This window comes from Lygodium microphyllum, chromosome 20 (genome assembly GCF_053477565.2).
Source record: "Lygodium microphyllum isolate KBCC chromosome 20, Lygodium_microphyllum_v1.1.10, whole genome shotgun sequence".
Classification (NCBI taxonomy): domain Eukaryota; kingdom Viridiplantae; phylum Streptophyta; class Polypodiopsida; order Schizaeales; family Lygodiaceae; genus Lygodium; species Lygodium microphyllum.
Genome location: NC_141154.1, coordinates 113,744,391 through 113,767,483, shown reverse-complemented (window position 1 = coordinate 113,767,483; position 23,093 = coordinate 113,744,391). Strand labels below are relative to the sequence as shown.

Sequence of the window (23,093 nt, the reverse complement as noted above, 5' to 3'; positions counted from 1 at the left end):
AGGCTACTGCTAAATCCTAATTTCTGTTGCAGATTAGGGTTTACAACAGAGAAATCTGAAATTTCTCAGCTTGTGGTGATCTCAATGCTGTAGACAAGCTGGGAGATGAGAGAGAATGTTGAGGAGAGAGAAAATTCAGACTTTCTTCGCGAAGAATTGAAGAAAATCTGGCATTTATTGCTGCTGCACTGTCTCAACAGCTTGTGGATGCAAAGAATTGAAGAAAATCAGTCATTTACTGTTGTTGCCTTGTCTCAACAGCCTGTAGATGTTGTCACCTGTTGTTGATTGGTCTTCTCTTGCCCCTGGCTGCTGCCGCAGAAGATCCTCCAATGGCTGTAAATCAGGCCAGCAATATCTCCTTCCTCTCTCTTACAGATTGAATCCACTAAAAAATGCCTCTCTCCAGCCTCTAAAGACGTTTTTTAGTCTTGCATGGGCATTTTTGATAAGTGGTAGCCTTTCCAAATGGTTTTTTCAGCATTATCCATAATTAAATATTAATTTTCAATCTTTAAATACTGAAAATTAATCTAATAATTATTTCGATGTCGTGAAAAATAGTTTGGCCGGCCAATAATTAAATTGGCTAGGCAACTTCCATTCCTGGGTGTCTCTGTGCTATCTTTGATCATCAGATTTGCATTAAGTACCATTAAACACCACTTCTCCAGTGTCACCAACTGACACTTATGGCCAAATAAATGACCTAGACCAATAACTTGTTGAGAAACCCTTCACATGCAGTTTGCGTTCTGCGTTTTGCGTTTAGGGTTTCACAGTGGACAACCCCAAAAAGGGACTGGGCGGCCACAGTGTGGCGCCACCCTAGACAGTTGACGCTCTCCCTTCAGATGCCACCCTAGACAGTCTCTTATCTATTTATACTGCCCTTGTTCCCTTGTATCACATTCACTCCAGGATTCAAATCTTCAGCATTCCATTCATCAGAGTTTCTTATCTCTTCTCTTCTTTTCTCAGTGTTTACCGAGTTCACTCCATGTTTCTCCCTGTAAACCCTACTATCTCCCTGGTACGTTGTCTTTTGACATGGTATCAGAGTTAGATTTGCTTAAACAGTAGCAAAGATCCTCCACTCCAGTAAAGGCAAAGACCGGTGGTGGGTTCGGCATCCACTTCTCTTCTTCTTCTTTTGTTGCATCAACATCCTAATTGGCGGCTGCTCCCTCCTACGTTTGCTGTTTTCCAGCCTGCATTCAAGGTTGTTGCTGTCACCTCCACCTCCCAATCAGCTGGCGGCTCCTCCTAGATTGCTGGCCGCTTAGCCAAACTACTGGCGGCTCAGTCAGTAGACTGCTGGTGGCTCAGCCAAATTACTAGCCACTGTTCTATGCTGTTGGCGGCTCCTTCGTGCTATACTGGCGGCTCAACCAACAGACTGCTGGCGGCTGTTCTTTGTTGCTGGTGGCTCAACCAGACTATTGGTGGCTCCTCCTTGCTGATGGCGGCTCAGCTAGACTGTTGGCGGCTGTTCTTTGCTATTGGCAGCTCAGCTAGACTATTGGCGGCTCCTCCCTGCTCTGCTGGTGGCTGTTCTTTGCAACCCGGCGGCTCAGCCAGACTATTGGCGGCTATTCTTTGCTGCTGGCGGCTCCTCCCTACTGCTGGCAGCTTAGCTAGGCTGCTGGCAGCTATTCTTTGCTGTTGATGACTTAGCTAGACTACTAGCAGCTTGTCCCTACTGTTGGCGGCTCAGCCAATTTGCTGGCAGCTATTCTCTACAACTCGACAGCAGGGTACCATATTGTTGAGAAGCAACGACTGTTGCCCACTCATTGCTCAGTTTGAGCCCCATCCTTCACCCTCGCCTACTCAGGTTCGAGAGGCCACCTCTGGGAGTTCTTCACCACCCCAGATTTCTTTGGCATGACTGGCGGCACTTCCTTCATCCTCAGACGTTTCGGAGTTCGTGATTCATGAGTTTTTAAATTCCCTATCTACCTCAAAGGGGGATGATCTTTCTTTGCCCTTCGAGGGGGCATCTATATTGACTGTGACTTGGAGGGGGCTCCTATTTCTCCAGTTTCAAAGGGGGTCCCCACCCACCACTCAATCCTTCACACCCTTGTTCCCTTGTATCACATTCACTCCCTGATTCAGATCTTCATCATTCCATTCATCAGTGTTTCTTCTCTCTTTCCTTCTCTTCTCAGTGTTTACCGAGTTCACTCCATGTTCCTCCCCGCAAACCCTATTGTCTCGCTAGTACATCGTCTTTTGACACAACTGGCACCAAATACCACCAAGTACCCGTGCAACATAACTTTTTTGCCTTTGACATCCTGTGATTTCCTTGGGTCGCGGGCTTGTAAATTTACTCCATTGTATGTGCACCATCATGCAGACGAGCTTGTCTTCTAGTACGACCAGCAATAGGAGCATCCAAATGACTATCTTTCATAGTCTGGGAGTATCATCTAGGCTTCTGTCTAGCTTCCTGACTGTGTACAAGCTGTTGAACTTCAAATTCAGCATCTTGTTGAATATTCAGATCAGCCATAGGCTGATTTTCTGCATTACTCAATGGAGCAGTTAGCTGAACATTAAGTTCACTTGTTGAAGCTCCAGCTATATCACCAAAAGAAAATGGGCAGCAACCCTTCAAATATACATCATTGGGAACTTGATATGTATCAAAACGAGCAAGGGATAACTACCCAATGACTTTGTCTACATAGAGCCACATACATTCGAATGCATAATCTGTAATTTGGCTGTCGCTTTAAAAGTAATATCACGAGGAAACAAAAAACAAGGCATTTTTCCTAAGATGCATCCCTCACATATATGCTCGGGAGGTCTCTCCAAGAGCGGTAAGCCATTAAGCATTTGTGTATGTTAAATTAGTATCAAGCTGCCATAGTTAGCATGCCCCATGCAAGCATGCCATAATTGTGCTTGTGACATAGTAGAAGAAAGAGTAGATGCTAGATAGACTGACTGATCAAGTGAATAAGCATCTAACTCATATAGTCCATGATATAAAGTGCTAGTCAAAACAAAAGCCACGAGTTCTTTATCTTTGACCATATATTTGTTATCATCAAATGTGACTTGCAGACTACCCAAATAAGAAATAGACAATAAATTCTTCTTTATACCTGGCATAAATAATGCATTCTACAAATGGAGAATAGAGTCATCAATGGCTATCAACACAATCTCCCCAATACCTCTAACAGGGTAAGATGTATTGTTGGCACATTGCACAAACTTGCCAATAGGAGTTGCAATAATAGAAGAAAACAAATCTTTGTAGGATGTAATATGTCTAGAGGCACCACTGTCAAAGAACTAAGTGTTGGCATTCTCAATAGAGCTAAATGCTCTATCAGCCCAAGAAGAGTCATAACTGTAAGTGTAGAAACAATAGTCATGGTTTGCGATAAAAGATGCGGACATTGTAGTAGTAGAAGGTGTGTTAGAAATAGACATCCCTGACCTATGCGCTTCCTACATTCTGTGATGTAGTGACCTGGCTTCTTGCAATAGTGGCACTTGCTCTTCTTGGCTTAAGGCCGGTAGATTGCCAAATCACTTCCTTCACAAGCCATGGTATTTTGCAACAACAAAAGAAACATAACCACTCTATTACGATCATAGTGTCGTGTCATTCCCTTTTTTAAAAATAGCAGGCAGAACTATCAGCTACTCTGAAAGTAGCAATAGTTTCGGAGGACGTCTTGTCGGATTAACATCGTCGTCAGTTCTTTATCGGCTTTGTTCAGCTGCAATTTTTGTCTACTTATTCATAATCCCGATCCATCCGAGTGTCGAGTTCTTTCCCAGCAAGAAGTATAGATGGGTCTAGGGGTGAGTTCTGACTGGTTCAAAAAATAAAGTCTTGTTTTTCTGTGGAAAGCCCTCCACGTTTTGTCGTCTAGAAATCTTCTTCAAATTCATATTATGCTATTGATTGGAAACATCTAACCAATGTGATGTTTAGCCTGCAGTAGAAAACCAAAGCTTCCTCTTGTTGAGTGAGTGCACGACATTCAGCGTGAACCACTAGTATTTTGGCTTGTGTGTGTCTATAACATGCTTAAGTGCTTTGCTTGCACCAAGAAAAGATTGAACTGCTTCATATAATGTTTTGTTGAGCTTGAAGGTATGTTGTGATCCTTAGGATTTCCTTGTGAGCTGAAGCCTGTGTGTAGGTTGGTTAGAACTGATCAAAACTTGGACTTTGAAACTTGTGAAAGGTGGGTTAGTGCTCCAATATGGAGCAATGAAAACAAACCAACAAAAGAATTAGACAATGTAAATCATGAATATGTACCATTAACAAGTCTGCATGGGCATGGCAAGGAGCTGTACAAGATCAGTATCTATTTTCTAGCTGAGGCAAACTTTCTTTAACCTTTCACCTGGCTTAAGATGATGCTTATAATATCAGGGGGCTTTGGATGTGGACATGAGAGAAAGAAAAATGGAAGAAGTAGAAACAAAGATCCAGAAAATCTCACCGTAAGCCTTTTTGTACTACAGCAGCTCATTTTTTTCACATTGTTTAAGGAAGGTCGTTTTTGATATTGATAAGTTAAATTAGTAATTTTTGTGTATTGTTGTGAACTGAAAAGAAAAATCTGGATTGCTGATGATTAGGAAACTATCAAAGCATTGATATTTGCATCTTGATAGAATCACAAAATATTGCTCTATGATGCAGGAATCGTTTAACCACATGGCTAATAACCCTTGCTATTCTTGGTTGCTTTTCTTTCCGGCCCTTTGTGAATTGCAAAAGCAGCAGAACAGATTCAAATGCACCACAAGACCTGTAAGACAATAGACAGTGTGCATTAAATAGCTTCAGACTATGTACCCATCGACTGTGCTTTGCAATCATCCTTCAGGGTGTCATAGACTTGCCCACTTCAAGGCCAATAGATTGAGCACTCTGATGGGCCACTTCTTTGGTGTGTGGCAAGGGATTTGATGATTTATACCTTTCCTAAGAATGCATCTGAAATAAAACTACTAACCATCAAACATGTGCCATAGGTTGAGCAATCTCCTTGGTGCTTCAAGCATGAAGAAGATAAGACATGAATAACCATCAGCATGATTGGATAATCTCTTGTATTTTGGGTTCTTGTGTGTAGAAAAGCCAAGGAATGGCTTTGTGAGAAAGCCTGTTTAATGCATTTTTAAAAAAGCAGCTTCAGAGAGCCAAAATTGTGTGTTGTTTTATTGGTGAAACCCATAATTTGTATTTAAGTGAGGATGGTGCTGATAGTGTTAAACCACCTACCAATTGCCACAAATTAGTAATGTGTTTCTGGTTTAAAACATTCCAAAAAAGACTTATTTGATTGAAAACAAGAATGTAGAGCCTTGGTAGGACAACTAGCTCTGAAAGTTTTATAAAAGGGAATAATTGGTCTTTTGCACTTTTATCTCTTATTCTCCCACATCAGTGGCAGTCATCGATGTCATTGCCGCATTAATATGTCATCACCAAAACATCATCTTCTTTCAGCATCATTGCATTACTTAGAGCTGCTGCCCTGCCCATCCTTGCCACATTTTGGTCTAGCACTGCCATCATCTTCAGTTCCTGACCATCACCAGCCTTTCTCTTTGCTATGTTTGGTGTCTTTCCTTGTCCCCTGCATCCATAAGCTGCTGCCCATTCTGAGATAGACTACATTTGCCATTCCAGACAACATCCTTGCTTCTCAGCCTGCTTTTCTGCTGTCGTCTAGCCACTTCACATTTTTGAATCTTCCCTCATCCTTTCAAGAACTACTGTGTGTTATAGGCCCCTTCGTCTGACTGCTGCTAAATTGGTCTATATCAGATCTCAGCATCAAGCTTGGGTGGTTTTCTGTGCTTGGCATCCATTTGAGAGGATGACCCTCTCCAACACTCTCCATCAACCTTCTCCCATGAGAGACAGTAGCTGTTGGAAAGTGTTTTGTCTGAGTTCATTGTGTTAGTTTTGCTCATACACTTCATACACTTTGTGTTTTCTCTACAAAGCCTCACATGTAATCAGAGTCGGTGCTCTTCTAAAGAGCATTTTGAACTCCTGTGCTCAAGTAGGGGAGGATAAGCCACTTTCAGTACAACTGAGAATTCAGTGCTTTCATCTTAGCCAAGCCCAATGGCAGGTTTATACAGAATTGTATGAGCCAAAACCACTCTTTGTTGCTCCTGTTATGTGAGAATAAGGAGAGGAGATTAGAATCTGTGACAAAGTTGAGCACAAGAGAGACAATGTCCCACAATTAGATGTACTGATAGAAGTTGTTCCTCTGTGATACAACTTGGGTGCAATAGAAGATCGCGTTAGTGTTAGAACAATGGTTTCCATTGCTCGTGCTTGGAATATAACTCAAACCTGGAATGGACTTGAGAAGAACACAAGAAAGACCACTACAGAGAGGGGGAGTGGCAAATTAGCACAATCAAGATGGAAGGGAGGAAGGGGTTAATTGTGATGCGGCCTCACTTTTTAGATTTTCAAATATATGCATTCTAAGTCCTTCTTACATACATCTAGTTATTCCTTTCTATACTTTTCATTATCTCACTTTCATAATATTAGTCATCTCATTTTTGCAATGTTCTCTATGCAGGTTTTGTGGGGAAATCCAAAAGGAAGAAGAGTGCAACTTACATCTTTGTGAAAACAAATTACAAGAGAAGCTAGAAACTTTACGAAGTCATACAAAGAAAAAGTTGGATTTGGAAAATTTCTTGGTAGAACTTGCACCTTAGGTATCTTTTTTACGATGCATTGTTTCTTTTATTGCTTGCAAATCCTTGTCCTAGTTAATAATGGCAGATATAAATCTAGATGTGTAAAGACAATACATAATAAGAATGACATAGGTTATAATTCTTCAAGTAGAATTTAGAATATGCCACCAAGAGGCTTGAATCCTTGTATTCCATGGGAAATCCCTTCCTCCTCAATAAATGCTTTTGCAATATTTGCCCAAGGGTGTTGTTTCATGTAAGAGAGGTGGTCGAAGAGCCATGATGTATTTCTTGGCATCCAAAAGAGAGAGCCCACCTTTACCCTTTGGAGTAGTGATGTGCTCTCAAGGCACCCTAGCCTGACTAGAATGGTTTCCTTGTTTCTTCAATAACCTAGATGTGGTTTAATAATCTCTTTAGGGGACAATCTTGTCCTGCCCTCCCAAGTCAACCACATCTTCTTTTTTCGAGAAAAGAGGATTCTATTAATAACATCTTGGAGAAAAACCACAATCTGGTGGGCTGTAATGCCAAGCAATCTAAAGGGCAGTGTGATAAAAAGTGCTGGAGTCCAAGGTCCGCAAGAAGGCTCCTCTTCATTGCTCAAAGCTGCCATGCATGTGGAGTGGGGATCTTGCTCAGAAAGGCTCCCTTGAACATCCTCATAGCCACATGCTGGGTCTTTACCTGCGACCCAAGCACAGCTCCCTAGTTCACCACCATGGTCTCTATTGCACCGTGCAATATCATCTTGAGGGCTGTCCTCCATACCCTCATTGAGCTCTGTGGCAGTCCCTTAGGCAGTGTCTTTGTGTCTCTCCTGGTTCATTGCAAATTGCACATGCAACGGGGTCCCTAACTACCGTATCCAAGCCAAGTGCCAACCACTAGGCTCCTTTGAGCTAGAAGCTATAGGAAGAGGGATATCTTCCTGGGTCTAAATCTGTCATATAGCCAGCCGCCTCCAGAAATCTGATAAGAACTGATCTAAGATGTCCTGAGTCCTCTCTGTGCCAATAGGAGGTGGCTGTTGGCTGTGCTCTAATTCTGCTCATCTGAATCCTTCTCCTCAGCCTAGTAGTGTAGTCAAAGAAGGCCATGTCATGCCTATCAAGGAATGGATCCCTTTGAGCTCACTCTCCTAGATTCAACTGTAATATCTGAAGGGGCCTCCTCTGGTAAGCCCAATATCTCCATCCATCTAACAGGTAGGTGGCTAGGTCTAGGTCAATATACAACTTCTGCTCACAGTGTACCACTACTCTGATCCTCTGTCTGGAGCATCCAGTGAACATTGTTTGGTCAAAGTCCCTTCGCTGGAGGTGGCCGGCGGCTATTTTCCTTAAGTGGGTCTCTTTCCATGCAGGTTATAAGAAGTGAGTTTTAAGTATTGATATGCAATCCCAGTGCCAAAACAAAGTCCAATCATCCATAGCACTCTCTGATTATTTTTCTTATTCAGAAGAAACATAAAAAAGTCATTATCCAATTGTTGTTTGATCAACTTTGTACCACTAGGAAGGGTGAGACCCAAAATTTCTTCATTCAAGGCAAGATTGTCCAGTAGACTCAATGTGGGATGAGTAACTGAAGCAAACAAAAAGGGGATGAGAGAACATCCTTGCCCCATCCTGACTGACAATATTTATGACATTAGTCATCTGAGGGCCAAAACTTGTGGCAGCTGTCAGTTCTTGTAAGAAAGACCAAGTGCCATCCATGTGGATCATTAAGCATAACTAGACATGATGAAAACAAGTTGGGTAAAGTGAGGACAATTTGATATGATGCATGTGAGTAGGGGCTAGTGTGTCAAAACTAAGTAGACAATTCCTTATATTCATGTCTAGGATTGAGTTAAAAGAGGTGATATCGCGACTTAGGCTAGCAGGTATGCACATTTACGTTTGATGAAGGTAATACTGCATGACCTAAAACCCATTTACTACGTGGCATGAAGCGTGTGTGCTCAGCAAAAAGTCATAGGATTCAAACTGATATTTCTTTCTTTGCTGGCTGTAGTGCCTAGAACCTGCTGGAAGGATGCTCAGATGTGCATTTGTTCTAGGAATTTAGCTCATCATCTAGAAACTGGCATATCTAGTGAAGGCTGAAGCCACCAAGGTGGAAGTTGAAGAGTTATCAATTGTATAGCAGAGGAGATTGGCTCAAACGACATTTTGGATAGTAGATGCAAGGGAAGAGAAAATGGAAAAGGCCATAATGAAGAGTGCAAAAGGGAAGGGTAAAAAAAAAGGATTAAAAATGGTGATATTTAAAAATCAAGTGGAGTAGCATCAACATGAGAATAGGGGAGCTTGTAGAAATATAATAATATTGCTCCAAGTGAGATGCATGTGCAAGGAAAGTTGAATTGAGTGGGCATTGGTAGGGCAGACTATAAGAAAAGCTAACTCCTTAATGTTGACATAAACTTTTGGGTAGCTGAAAGATACAGCAGAAAGAGATAAGGCTGGCCAATGCCATCTTCATCCTCGCCGTCATTGTCATGTTCCTCCTTTTGTCACCATGTGTCAAGCTCCATTTTGGGTTCCATGGCAACTGAGGTGCGCATGCCTATTTCTCTAACTAGTAGTCCCATTCGACCCTACTTGGGAATGGAGTAGACCATTGGGCAAGATGATCCCAAGCTTCCAATGGTTAGTGCATGTGGTCATGGCATATAGTAGATAGCAGATTGCTGTCTTACCAATGAAATGCCCATATAGATTTAACCTGCACACATGACATAGCACAAAGGCATACAAGCACATAGAGAGGGTGGCACCAACTACTAACCTATATGGCTGCAGCCTTAGTCTGTCACACAAAACTTGATCATATGCTCCAAGAAACAACGACTGAGTCTCTGATAGGACAAAAAGAAATCAAAGACTAAGAACACAATCTTCTATTGCTTCTGTATAGAGCAAAGGAAAGGGAAAAGTTTGTCAATTTGAATGTTTTGACTACCCTGCTTATTAGTTGGCTGAAGATTTTTCTTAGATAGCCTTTTTGTATTGGAAGCCCTCACAAACAGCTCCCATTTCCATCTAAAATATCTCCCTCCCACAGTCTGAATATTGTCAGTCTCAATTGAAATAGCAGGAAATTCTCCTTATTTGTATCCCAAAGAATACCAAAAACACATTGTAGGAGCTATGCAAGGAAATGCTCTTACTTTTGTAATTACAAGATGGCATGGATCACTCCAGTTATTTTTGCTCTCAAGAAATTTGTCATGTAAAGCATAGAAGTTAAATTTTACTTCACGAGAATCTTGCTGTCCCAGTAATCCTTTATGATCCACACCTGGGAAAACATGATGTCTTTTGGAAGAATTCGATTATATTTCTCTTTGGCCATACAATTGAAGATCAAAAACCAAGATAGAAAGGTAGAGAACTCATAAACCAGATTGATGAAGACATGTAAAACTCAAACACCCACACATACACACACAGAGCAGTATGGAAGCAACAAACAAAGTGGAACCAAAGAGGATCCAAAGAGGATCCAGAGGAGGAGATGAGACAAAAGCAGCCAAAATCAGGAAGCCTTGCATAGCTGCACAGAATCCAGATCTGACTGAGACTGCAGACAGCAGCAAAGGGGCCATGCACAGGACTGTAGCCCCAAAACAGGGGTGTGCTGCTGGATGTAAACTCATGTGTGCTAGGCAGGGACCGGGACCCCTGGGAGGGACACATGATGCTACAGGAAGCCCTAAGGTTGGCGTCATGGGGCAGGAACTAAGGGCGCACTTTTTTTTGGTAAAACCACTATTTCTTTGCAAAGAACCTATGAATAACATTGGTGAAATCCCCCCTGAGGTAAATATAAGGTACAAAGAACCTTGTAAAGGGTAGCTAAATACATCACAAATACATTGGTTTGGGAAAAGTCACCCTAAGGGCTCTCCTCCATACCTCTTGGGCTTTGGGACAATCCCACAGGTAGTATCTCTGTGACTCCTTTGGCTCACCACATCTCTCACATGCCACTTCTTGCCATATCCAAGTCAAGTACCAGTTCCTTAGCTCCTATGAGCTAATAACCATAGGAAGAGGGATATCTTCCTAGGCCTAAAGCTGTCATCTAGCCTGCTCCAGAAGGCTGATAGGAAATGATTTAAGATACCTTGCCTATGCCAATGGGAGATGGCTGCTAGCTGTATGTTGATCTTTCTTATCTGAATCCTCCTCTCTAGCATGGTAGTGTAGCCAAAGAAGGCCACTTTGCATGGCCTGTTGAGGAATGGACCTCTCCACACTGACTCTTGGATCCCACCATAATCTTTGAAGGGGTCTCCTTTGGTAAGCTTGGTGTCTTGGTCCATCTAATAGATATGTGGTTAGGCGATGTACCACTTCCTATCATAGTGTGCCTCTACTCTAATCCTCTATCTAGAACCTCTTGTGAACTCTGTTTTGTCAAAGTCCTCTCGTTGGAGGTAGCCATCCTTCTCCATCATAAAAGTGAATAACCTATCTTTGCTACTCGCAATGATTGCAAGGAGGTCTCCCTTCTAGGAGAAAAGATCAATCTAGGTTTGAGAATTGTCAGTATCTGTCCTCCAGTTAGGAGGTCTCCCTTTGTCACGACCTCAGTCATTGTTCTAGTGCCCCTAAGACCCTGTAGTCTTTGCCTTTGAATCTCTTATAGTAACTCTTGAAATCAAACCAGTCTCCCACTAAGGTAGCATCCTATATAGAGAACCTCCCCCAAGATAAGTCAGCCAACAAAAAGACATAACTCTGATCGCAAATAATGAATGATGAGAAGAGGATGCCTCCTTTTCTCTTTACTATAATTGGTGGTAGTTGGTGGAGGTTAGATGAAACAAATCTCCATGCTTTTATGATAGCAACTGCAAATCTAACCTCAACTCTTCCCTCCAGTTAGGAGGTCTCCCTTTGTCACGACCTCAGTCATTGTTCTAGTGCCCCTAAGACCCTGTAGTCTTTGCCTTTGAATCTCTTATAGTAACTCTTGAAATCAAACCAGTCTCCCACTAAGGTAGCATCCTATATAGAGAACCTCCCCCAAGATAAGTCAGCCAACAAAAAGACATAACTCTGATCGCAAATAATGAATGATGAGAAGAGGATGCCTCCTTTTCTCTTTACTATAATTGGTGGTAGTTGGTGGAGGTTAGATGAAACAAATCTCCATGCTTTTATGATAGCAACTGCAAATCTAACCCCAACTCTTCCCTAAGTCTCTTGTCTCGATCTCTTGAAAGATTTAGTGAATGTTGGGCTGCCATGGTTCTCGTGTTGATAAATAGATTGAATCCTCCCTAGTAGAATTTCTTCCAAGGCTCCTCGCTTGAAAGAACATCCTTGACAATGAGCTTAGCAAATAAAGGCCCTGTTTTTGTTGTTTGGGTCTACGATCCCCAATCCTCCTCTAAATTTGGGTTGTATCATGTATCCCGAGCCACCTTCACTCTGGCTGGGATCCCATGTTCATCTGGCCAATGCATGACTTGCCAACATGAAGTGATGTGCTGCATGGTTGCGAGAAAAACTTGGTTGGCGATCACTACTCTCCTTGATAACGAAATCCTTATAGATTTCCGATAAAGAGGCTTCTATTTGATGCTTAGAAGAAGAGGTGGCAACTATTGAAGTTATGTCGATCCCCACATGGTATCCAAGATATCTCATCACAGTCCCATGGGGACCTAGGCAAAGAACTACACATCAAAGAGCGCTTCTAATACTCTGACACCTTGAGGGTTGTCACTTTTTCTCTAAGGGTGAGCTTTGTGTCTGTAGCAAAGTGGATTGGAAGGAAGGCATCAACATTAGACATGTGGGGGGTTGCATTGGAGCCCCATGGTGGTGGTCGTGGACCGACTACAATCTTGTGAGCATCTCTCCATGCGCCTTTGGTATTGGTGCTTCTTCTCTAGTTTGGTGATTTTCACCCTTGGGGGGGCTGTGCAAGAAGAGAGAAGATAGAGTTGGCTTGGGCGAGGAATGGGATGAAGGCTTGGGCAAGGAACTGGGCAAGGAACCGGACAAAGGCTGCTAGGGTGGAGTGGAGGAGGTTGAAGACACTTCCATATTTGGATAGAAGGACTCTATTGTGGGTTTTCAGCAAGTGGAAAGATGTGAGGGAATAGGAGGGTGGCTTGAATGGAAGGGAGCACCTAGTGGTAGAAGTTGGTGTTTAGTGTGCAACAACTTGACACAAAAGAAGTGGCGTGGAAGAAGGGGGGGGGGAGTGCAAGCTAGACACCATGTTGAGCTAAAAATACATTATAGACTGATTAGCTCTTTAAAATAGCCCCAAAACGTGTAAATTACCAAAAATTTCATTAAACAGTGTATGGTCCTAGAGAAATTTTGTGTCCCATAAACATAGTATAGTTGCCTTTTGCAATAGGTCTTCCAATCCCTCCCTAGCTTATCCTTTAGGAACATCATTACTTGTTTCTTCCAAAGCACAGCATAACCTTTTCGTATAGAATTTCTAACATTTTCCATTTTGACTATTAAAAGAGAAGCACAAAAGCAGCAAATGCCACCATTGGTGTTGAGGCCAATTCCACAGGCACACCAATCTAATAGCTAAGCCTATTGATAAGTTTAAACTCTTCCTAGTCTTTTTCTTAAACTGTACAAATGGCAAATTGAACCTTTGTTTAGAAGAGACTCCAAGACCCAAAGGATAATCAATAGTTGGAGAAAATAACCTTGTTACTTTACCTTTAAGAATCTTACTTTCATTCCAAGAAAGAATAAAAACTTCATTTCTATTAAATATGCTCATTGCTCCACCCCCATAAGGTGCTATCAATGATCTATGGTGCTCGTAGTTGTAAGGCCCTCATTACGATGAGCAGTCCTGTGTGAGCTCGGACATTGATGGGGGTCCTAACTTGTATGTTACCTAGTTTGGGACTTCCATGTGTGGGCTGTCTAGCCCATGTGACTGTTGCCTCATCATCATCAAGATGTCCACTGGTGCCTGGTGATTTCACCTGCAGTTGCTGACTTCCTTAAATGCCCTAGATAGCTTATATTTGCAATTCCACTCGGCCATCCTGTTGATTTTCTCCTATGTGGACAGTAGATTGTTGCCTTTTTGACAATGCAGGCCTGTACTGCATCTGACACACCTACAATTGTCGTCCTGTTGGAAAAATTGGTGAAACACCCATTTTCTAAGATGCTTACATGCAAACTAGACAGTGCCATATCTACTTTGTATTTCCCAGAAACTCAGCTTTCTTTGTCTTTCTCAAAAATTGCATGTCTGATTTTCAGTGCAAGTGTTTGGAAATTTCTTGTAGTTGTTTGGAAGGTTTTCTCAAACGGTATCTCAATACACCTTCTGTCCCCTTCTTTTGGGTGTTGAGCTCCCTAGTAGGATCACCCCCTTGCCATTGAAGCAAAGGCTCTTCTTTGGAAGATTACAAGAACACAGAGAGTATAGAAATTTTAATGTTACTAATTGAACCATGATAAAAGAAATAGGCTGAGAAAAGTGGATCACCTCAAATTGCATGGTCTCATGTTCTCCACATTGTCCATAGGGTTTTAAATCTGGTCCATGGCCAAGAAGTAAAAGAGCTCCAAGTGACAAGCAAGGAACTCGTGAAACAGCCTGAATGTATTTGCCAAAATTTGTGGCAGGAAATCTATATATGCTATGCAGTCCAATGGTGAAGTAGTAACCTCAAATCATCGATGCTATGGGATGGGAAATGTGGTTCATTGATATGCTAACTAATTGGCTAGAGGCTCTAGATTTGGACCTAATAGAAGCCTTTCCCATGCCTCTATAGCTGATGAGCAGTGCTTATTGCATTACATGACAATAGTTTAGTATTTACTTACTCGATCTTGTCACAAATAGGAGGTTATTGCTATGGACATTGAGCATCAATGTATTTCAGAATATGAGACATGTTTTGGAATGTGGATGGAGATTATTCAGTCCTTAGATGCAAATAGGAGATAATCTAGGGCAATTTGGGAGTAGGCGAGATATTTTTTTGTCTATCTGGGAGTCAAAACCTAGGCGCCTCCTTGTAGATGAATTGCCGTGCATGGGTTGACAATCTAGATTCGTAATTGTTTTTTTCATACTAATTATATTATACATTCTCTATTGAGCGATCAACCTAGGGGATCATTTCTCCTTGTTTGTGCTTATTGGGTCTCTTTTTAGGGCTTCATGTACTTTCGACGTACTGGATTTCTTTGCTGGTGTTTTAATAAAGTGTCTTTTTGTGCGAAAAAATGATGCTTTGCAGCTAGTACCAATATTTTACTTTGTTTTGTGTTGTAGGAAAATGATGCTTTGCAGCTAGTACCACTATTTTACTTTGTTTTGTGTTGTAGGAAAAACAAAGAATTAAGCATAAAGCAGAAAGACAATCTGGGTTAATTAAAGTGTTCGATGACCTACATATAACTGAAAGGGTAGGTATCACACGTAAAGAGTGAAATTCTGGACATATTCGAGCCTTCTTTCTATCATTATAATTTATGGCATTAGGGACTCTCTCTTTCTCAGGATTGAAATATAGTCAAGTGATTGCTGTGGTTTCTACTGATTTGCATATCCTTATTGGTGGATTACACAAACATTATGCATGAACACATAAAGTCATTTTACCCATTTTGTTAACAGTAGCTTTAATATTCAAAGGCTCAACAGCATGGCTGGAGCATAAACAGAGTCTCTGAGCAATATAGCTGGAGCTACATCCAGCCAATACAAGGCCTGTTGGGTTGTTCAAGGGGAAAGTCAGGCTCAGCTGGCATGACCAAGAATCCCACAAGCTCCAATTGTGCCTCGTCACATGGCCAAAGACAATGTGTTGGGATCTCCAAGAAGAGCAACTCTGCTATCTCCCATTATACTGCATCAACCAAGTGCCCACAGGCAACTCACCATAAGCAGTCAGCCATAGGAAAGAGGACCCCTTGCATGCTCCTAGTGGTCCTTTACTTTTCATCACATTGCATGAAGATATCTCTGCCAGCCATAGTCTTGTACAAGAAAAGTTCACTGGCAACTTTGAGATCAATGAGATTAGCTACTGAAAGTCACCGTTCTAGGCTCAGCCCTCCCAAATCCCATAGGTGCCAATTGTGAATCGATCTCTTCCCTCTTAGACCACAATTCTCATCCACGTCCAAGGAAAGGTTATTGTCCTTCCTCCTTGTTGAAGGTCAGTCTGCCATTCTCTTGTACCATTAAGAGATTTCTATTTTTCTTTTATATGGTTCTGCCTTCTAGCTCTGACTATGGTTGTAGTTTCCAAAAAGGTGGAAATATTGTCCAAAATACTATGCTTTACAACAGAACTAGTCTTAGTCAGATGAACATTAACATCATCAGAGAGAGTTTGAGATTAATCACCTTTGCTAGGATCTTGCAAGCAATTCCTAACAGAGTGATACATCTCCACGGGGTGATCTCCTAATCTTTCTTCACTACCCTTTGGAAGGAGATGAATAAATCCCTTAGGTAGTGTCTTTGTCTTCATACTCTCCTGAAAACCTTTCAATAGACAGTACTTATGATTCCCCCATAAGCCTGGAGAATGGTCGTTCACACAACCATTGTATTTTTTATGTACTTAGTTGCTTTTCACAAAGTTACCATAAAAGGACCGAGTCAAGTATATTCAAGTACAAGGCACCATATATCAAACAAGCCTCTACCTTATAGATGTCCTCCTTTGTTAGCTACATGCATAAGCAAGTGAAATGTTTACTCATTATTTTCTAGCTTATCAAGGACAACCAACCAAATGAGAGATGCTGATTCATAGGGTGCACTGCCTGAATTGGTACAGGCTAAAAATTGATCCATGATTATCTCATGCAGCAAACCATATGAAAGTGAGTTTCTCCCTTAGGAACTGGTAGATGTGCCCAACCAGTTCATGTGTATCTCCATATTGATTCCTAAACTTAGACAAGCTTTCACTAATGTACAAATCTTGTCCTGGGGGAGCTTGTAAGCAGGTTTGTCATGCCAGAGTACTCACAGATTGTGTGGACATAGGGGCATTGTGACTGATGGGAGCTGATAGCTAGCATCATTGTTTGGTACATATGGAAAGTGAAATGTAACCATGCTGTTGATTTTTTGGACATATCTACTATAGACACTCTCTCTAGGATTTGGACAGAGATTGTACACCCTCTTCATGGCAGATGGGAGAGGATATAGGGTAGTTCGGAGGCTATGAGGAGAGATACTTTTCTCAGGACATGGGATTTTGGCACTTTCTTCCTTTTCCAAACACACATGGTTTGGCATTATAGGACTCATGGTTGGTTATTCATTCAAGCCTTGTAATAGACTTCCCTGTGTTACATATTTTTTTAATATGAAAGTCCCTTACAAGGCTGCTTTGAACCCCGCTGGTCCAAAAGTAGGTTGGTTGCTGGTTTTCTATCCCCATGTGTTGCATGGGTCCTAGCAAACTCATCAAGTGGCACTTGGAATTTCTGTGGGGTCCACATCCACATTAAATGGAGCAGCATGGAGTCCTGAGATTCTAGTCGTGGATAGCCTTATACCAAAAGTAAACCCAGCATACAATGTAAACCCAATCAGTGAATGTAAATTTGACCAACCAGAATTCCAAAGGTTGGTTGAAACTGTTTTCGCTAAAAATGCTTTTGGTATTACTAGTAAAAAAATTATGTACACAAGCTGTGTTGAGTGAATGTTTGGATTGAAGCTCTGAGGTCCTTATACTTCATTCGAGCCACACCAATCTATTAAGGTGGAGGTCATCACAATTCAGCAGCTATGGCTTCCACATCAACATACATTTCTCTCTCTCTTTTTCTCATGTTTTCAATAGATGCATTGTGCCATTGTCATGATTATTTCGGGATATATGCTTGTATAGTCAATGGGTATGGACTACAAAGAGCGATCTTGACATTGAGGACCTCAACACGGATGAAGAATTGTCAAATGGATTATCAAGTGATGAGGTTGAGATTCATGGATACTTTGCTAAAGACTATGATATGACATCACAAGAATGTGGTGACATTGCACCAAGCCTACTTAGTTTTCTCTCATCAAAGTACTTCTCTTTCAATAGAGAGAGCTAAAACTTGATGCTAAGTGATTTGAATGGGAAAAAAGCCATCACATTGGAGATACTCAAGCAACACAATAAAAGAAACTTGCTCGACTTGAAGAAGTGGAGAAGGATCAAATAAGTTTTTGCATTGATAAAAATGATGTTGGAAAAGTGTTGGCCTTGAACTAGAAACCATAATTGCATATTACATGTTTGGAGGATTGGGAGAGCATGGTCCTTGTAAACCATATAAATAGGATTGCATGTTCTCATGAAGGTGTCAATGTGACAATCGACTTTATCAAATCTGAGTCGTGTACTGATACAAGGAAGCACCACATTTCTCTTTCTTATGTGAAAGATCTCATCAATTCTTGTACTTGCAAGGTATCTACAAAGTAGTGTGACTCTAATGGTTCCTTTCTATTTTCTAGCAAAGTGATGGAAAGAAGAACACTTATCTTGGAGCTTGTGTTAGATAGATCTCTTGTAGAGCACAAGCTCCAAGAGATAATGGTTGAACATAAAGCTAGATTGGATATGTTTCGTTCGATAAAAAAGCATTGGCTATCCAAGATGATAGTAGAATATGCATCATTGCAGTGATAACATAGCTTGAAAGGGCCTTCGGTTATGTAGATTGAAAACCTCACAAAAATGTGGTTGTCCATTCAAGGTGCAGATTAAGTACAAAGATGATCTCAAAGAAGTTATTATATGAGTACATGCTCTATCTATATAAGGGGTGTGTACTAGGTTCTCACACTGATTTATATCATTTACCAATGCATCCATGTGTTATTGATTGGTGCAAGGATAACTTGTTTGATGTTGGAATGTACTGCCACATTTCTAAGCTTTCTCTATCTTTTAGTTAAAGAAATCTTCTATCCCGACAACAACTCATCAGTCATCTTCAGAGTTACATATGAAGAAAGATGGTGAGCACAAGGTCACTCCTAGCGAGGATCACTCGAAGGATTGTTGCATTGCTTGCCAATGGGTCACTTACAATCTAATTGGGAGCATTATCTTTCTCAGATTGGGTTTGCTAATAACAATGCTAAGCATTTGGCTACTGATTATAACTTGCTTATGCTTATGTACGCTTATGAGTCAAAACCACCAATTGTCATCAAGTTTAGGGGGGTGAAAATGTAGTTTGTAGTCGACTTTCTGCACGACATGCAAAGAGATGTTAATGTTTGCTAGGGAGAGCATTAAAATGGCCCAAGATCATGTCACGTTTTATGCCAACCAACATCATACTCCTTGTGAGCTCTAGGAGGGTATGGGGGTTTACCTTAAAGTCCCAAAGGACTCTAATTCGATGACTATCGGCAAGTGCTATAATTATGTTTGGGGGATTATGGTCCTTTTGAGATTACCAAGAAGACTAGGAGGGTATGGGGGTTTACCTTAAAGTCCCAAAGGACTCTAATTCGATGACTATCGGCAAGTGCTATAATTATGTTTGGGGGATTATGGTCCTTTTGAGATTACCAAGAAGATAAGTAGTGTATCCTATGAGCTGGATTTACCTTTGGAAGTCCAAGTTCACCTTGTGTCTCACATTAGTTGTTTGAAAGAACAATTGGGACAAGGTGAATTGATTGTTTCAACTGAGAAAGTCTCATGGTTGGAGGAACCACTCAATATATTCCACTCAAATCCGAATTGATTCTTGACCTTTAGTCTAAATGATCTTGTTGGACGGTTTATTCTGAGTATTTCTTCAAGTGGAAAAACTACCCAAAGGCACAGGCTTGGTGTCGGTATCTTCATTAAAGAGTTGTTTTTCCCACTTCATTCCTAAGGATATTGTTGAGGATAACAATCATTCATAAGGGGAGAAGTGTTATATCCTTGGATATCTAGATGGATGCTAGTAGCATTGGTCACAATGGTCATGTGCTAAGGGCACTTTGAGGTTAGAGCAGTTGAGTCCTATTTATAGGACTCAAGGTCCTATTGTGCACATCATTGTGTGATCACCACTCTTGGACTCTTGGCCAATTGGCAGACGTATTTGTACATTGGGATGGTGGTATGGGATGCCAACCCTTGGGATATGGTTGCGATAGGGAGTATTGCTAGCAGGCCCTATTGTGCACATCATTGTGTGATCGCCACTCTTGGACTCTTGGCCCGTTGGCGGACATATTTGTACATTGGGATGGTGGTATGGGATGCCAACCCTTGGGGTATGGTTGTGACTGGGAGTAGTGCTGATAGCTCCCAAGCTTGGGGGGTGAGCGCGTTTGGCTCTATGGCTAGTGGAGGTGAGTCTAATGTTCAGTCCCTTTTATTGTGGATATGGCTTGTGTCATGTCTCATGTGTAGGTTGGATCCTTGGGGGACATTTCACTCTCTCCTAGAGAACTAGACCAAACCTATGAATGTGCCAAACTCTATTGTGAACTAAGGATCTGGTTCTTTGACTTGAAATATAAACTTCTCCCAACAAGTTTTGTAAACGCCTCGAACAACATAGTATGCTTAACAATTATGATATTCGCTTGTTTTCAAGATTTAATATAAAAGAGAATAAACACTTAAAGCTGAAAATGAAAATTACTCACAAAATTACAGCCATGAAAATGTAAAAGTAATGGAGACAAGATTGAGGGTTGAAGATGGGCAAAAACCCCCTCCCCCCCCTCCCCCCCCGAAGGAAATGTATTTTTGCTCAGTCCAAGTCCATTAGGGAAGAGCTCAGTTACAATCAACCTGAGAGTGAGGAGAAGTAATTCTTACTCTCACAGGATCATGCAAAGATGTACAAACACATGCATTATCTATTATGCAATGATAAGAACTGATTTCTTTACAGTATGAGAGAAGAAAGAGGGGAAATCAGCCTTTCTCCATCGTTGATCAGCAGTACATGGATAGGGCTTGCTTCTTGTTGCTAAAATGGAAGAAAGAGCTCGAGAAGGAGGTGCTGTAATGAATTTACAGGCTTGCTGTCCTGTAAAAAAACAATGATAGAAGAGGGAATATGGAGGAATTTGAGAATGGAGAAGTGGGGGATGATGATGTGGATGGATGGGGCCAGTTTCTGGCTATCTATGGGTACTGTACATGAGTTTACAGCAAAGAAAAATGATGCTGAATGAAGAAAAACGAGCTCTTATTTATAGGAGAGGGAAGAGCTAGTACAAAAGGGGAAAGTGGAGTAGCACAAGACACGTGTCCAGCCATATGTCATGAGATGTGACAAGTGGTGGGACACTTGGAAACTTGTGTGACAAGTGTCTTGACACTTGTCTCTTCTCTATGGCCTTCCTTTTTGGGCTGAATACTGTCAAGAATAGAAACAACCAAATTTAGTAAGCACAGTTAGGGTACAGAATTTACTATTTTTAGAATGTCATCCCTATTTTTTAAGACTAGCGTTTTTAGGCTAATTTGAGGCTCCTAAAATTTAGGGACCTCCTAAAATTTAGGGACCCCCCAATATGGGTGTCATATGAAAGCTTTTTCCATGTACATTGCAAAAACGGTATCAGAATCTTCATGTGACTTTCCTATGTAAAGAAATGTACATTTCAAGCTTTCAGCCCACACATGCACATTGTACAAGCATTTCATGATCATGCCATCTTGTTGATTGTAATTGTCTGTTTTGGCGGATCTAGCCCACACTTCAAGGCATCAATCCTTTCTATGTGCGAGTCTAACCCTGATATGCGTGAGTTCTGGTCACAGGCACCCAATCGGCCATATAGGTGGAAGTGTGAACTATCTTTTCTCTAACCCACCGCGTGGGTCCACCATAACCTGTGACCACTCATCAGTGGCCAGCTTCAATGCACTTTTTTTTATATCTAATTAGTGCAAAGGAAACAAATTTAATAAATCATTATATAGTCAAATTAATGAAAAAGGATACAAATTCTGTTTCTATAGAGTTGTGACAGCCCTTTGGCTTTTATTCAGCTGTCCTCAACTGAAAAGCTTCTTGATATGGCTGAAGAATGTCTGGGTAATCCTTCATGAATTTTTCATCTACCCACTGTGCATCTGTTGTGTGTAGATTCTTGAATTTTAGTAAGAATTTTCGTGTCACAAGGCCACTTCTCGTGGTTCGATCATTGTGAAACAAAATCTGTTCAGGTTCCAAGAGTTGCTCTGTTTCTTCAACTTCTGGGGGATCTTTAGTAATGGGTTCCTTTGGTTCTGATCCTATGTAAGTTTTTAGCAAACTTACATGAAAAGCATTGTGTATTTTCCAATGAGCAGGAAGCTCAAGTCGATAAGAAACTTCATTTATTTTCTCAATCACTTTGAAGGGTCCAAAGTATCTACTGGAGAGCTTTGGAAAAGATGAATTTTGACCGGAACCTTGTTTGAGCCTGCTTTTATCAAACTTTAACAAGGCATATTGACCTTTTTCAAAAGTCAAAGGTCTTCTTCGTTTATCTGCTTGCTTCTTTTGTCACTCTTGGGCAACTTTGATAGTGGCTCGAACTTGATTCATTGCTGTTTTTAAATCTGAAGCAAACTCATCAGCAGTAGAAATCTTATCTTTAGTGCGAATAATTGGAGGAGGAATCACTTTACTCTGTACTATTTCATTTGGAGCTTTCCCTGTGGATGAGTGCACTGTATTGTTGTAAACAAACTCCAATAATGGAAGATATTTCTCCCATTGTGACTTATGTTCACTAACATAAGCTTTCAACATATCCAAAAGAGTGAGATTCATCACCTCTGTTTGGCCGTCAGTTTGAGGATAAAAAGCTAAGGAGAACTTTAAAGTGGTTCCCAAATTCTCAAATAAAGCACACCAAAAGTTACTTGTGAATTTGGAGTCTCTATCTGAAATGATCTCAGAAGGCATACCATGTAATCTGAAGATATGTTGAATGAAAAGTCTTGCAGCTTGTGCGGATTTCAATGTTTTATGACATGGAATAAAATGTGATTGCTTGCTGAATCGATCAATTATGACCCAAATCATATCATGACCTTGAGGTGTTCTTGGAATACCTGAGATGAAATCCATTGTGATAGATTCCCATGGATCTTTGGGCACTGGAAGAGGTTGCAACAATCCTGGAGTCTTCTGTCTATCATACTTGGATTTTTGGCATACTAGACAAGCCTCAATGAAGTTATGTGTATCTCTTCGTAATGTTGGCCAATAAAAGTAGCGCTCAATTGCACTTAGAGTGGCTGCCCTCCCTCTATGCCCTGTATAAGGGGGTTCATGACTTTCTTTAAGCACCTTTTGTCGAACAGGAAGAGTGACACAAAGACGATTGTTTATGAGAAGGTA

At 41.1% G+C, this 23,093-nt stretch overlaps 1 protein-coding gene across 1 annotated transcript in view; it reads left to right on the top strand.

Moving 5' to 3' along the window:
- The window catches only part of LOC148019277 (uncharacterized), a 139,692-nt gene that overhangs the window by 59,939 nt on the left and 56,660 nt on the right, over nt 1–23,093 (top strand). Inside the window, exons 4-6 of the mRNA XM_087660871.1 lie at nt 4,418–4,488; nt 6,606–6,729; nt 15,090–15,170. Coding sequence (XP_087516997.1) covers nt 4,418–4,488; nt 6,606–6,729; nt 15,090–15,170 — 276 coding nt within the window. The remainder of the gene's footprint in view (nt 1–4,417; nt 4,489–6,605; nt 6,730–15,089; nt 15,171–23,093) is intronic.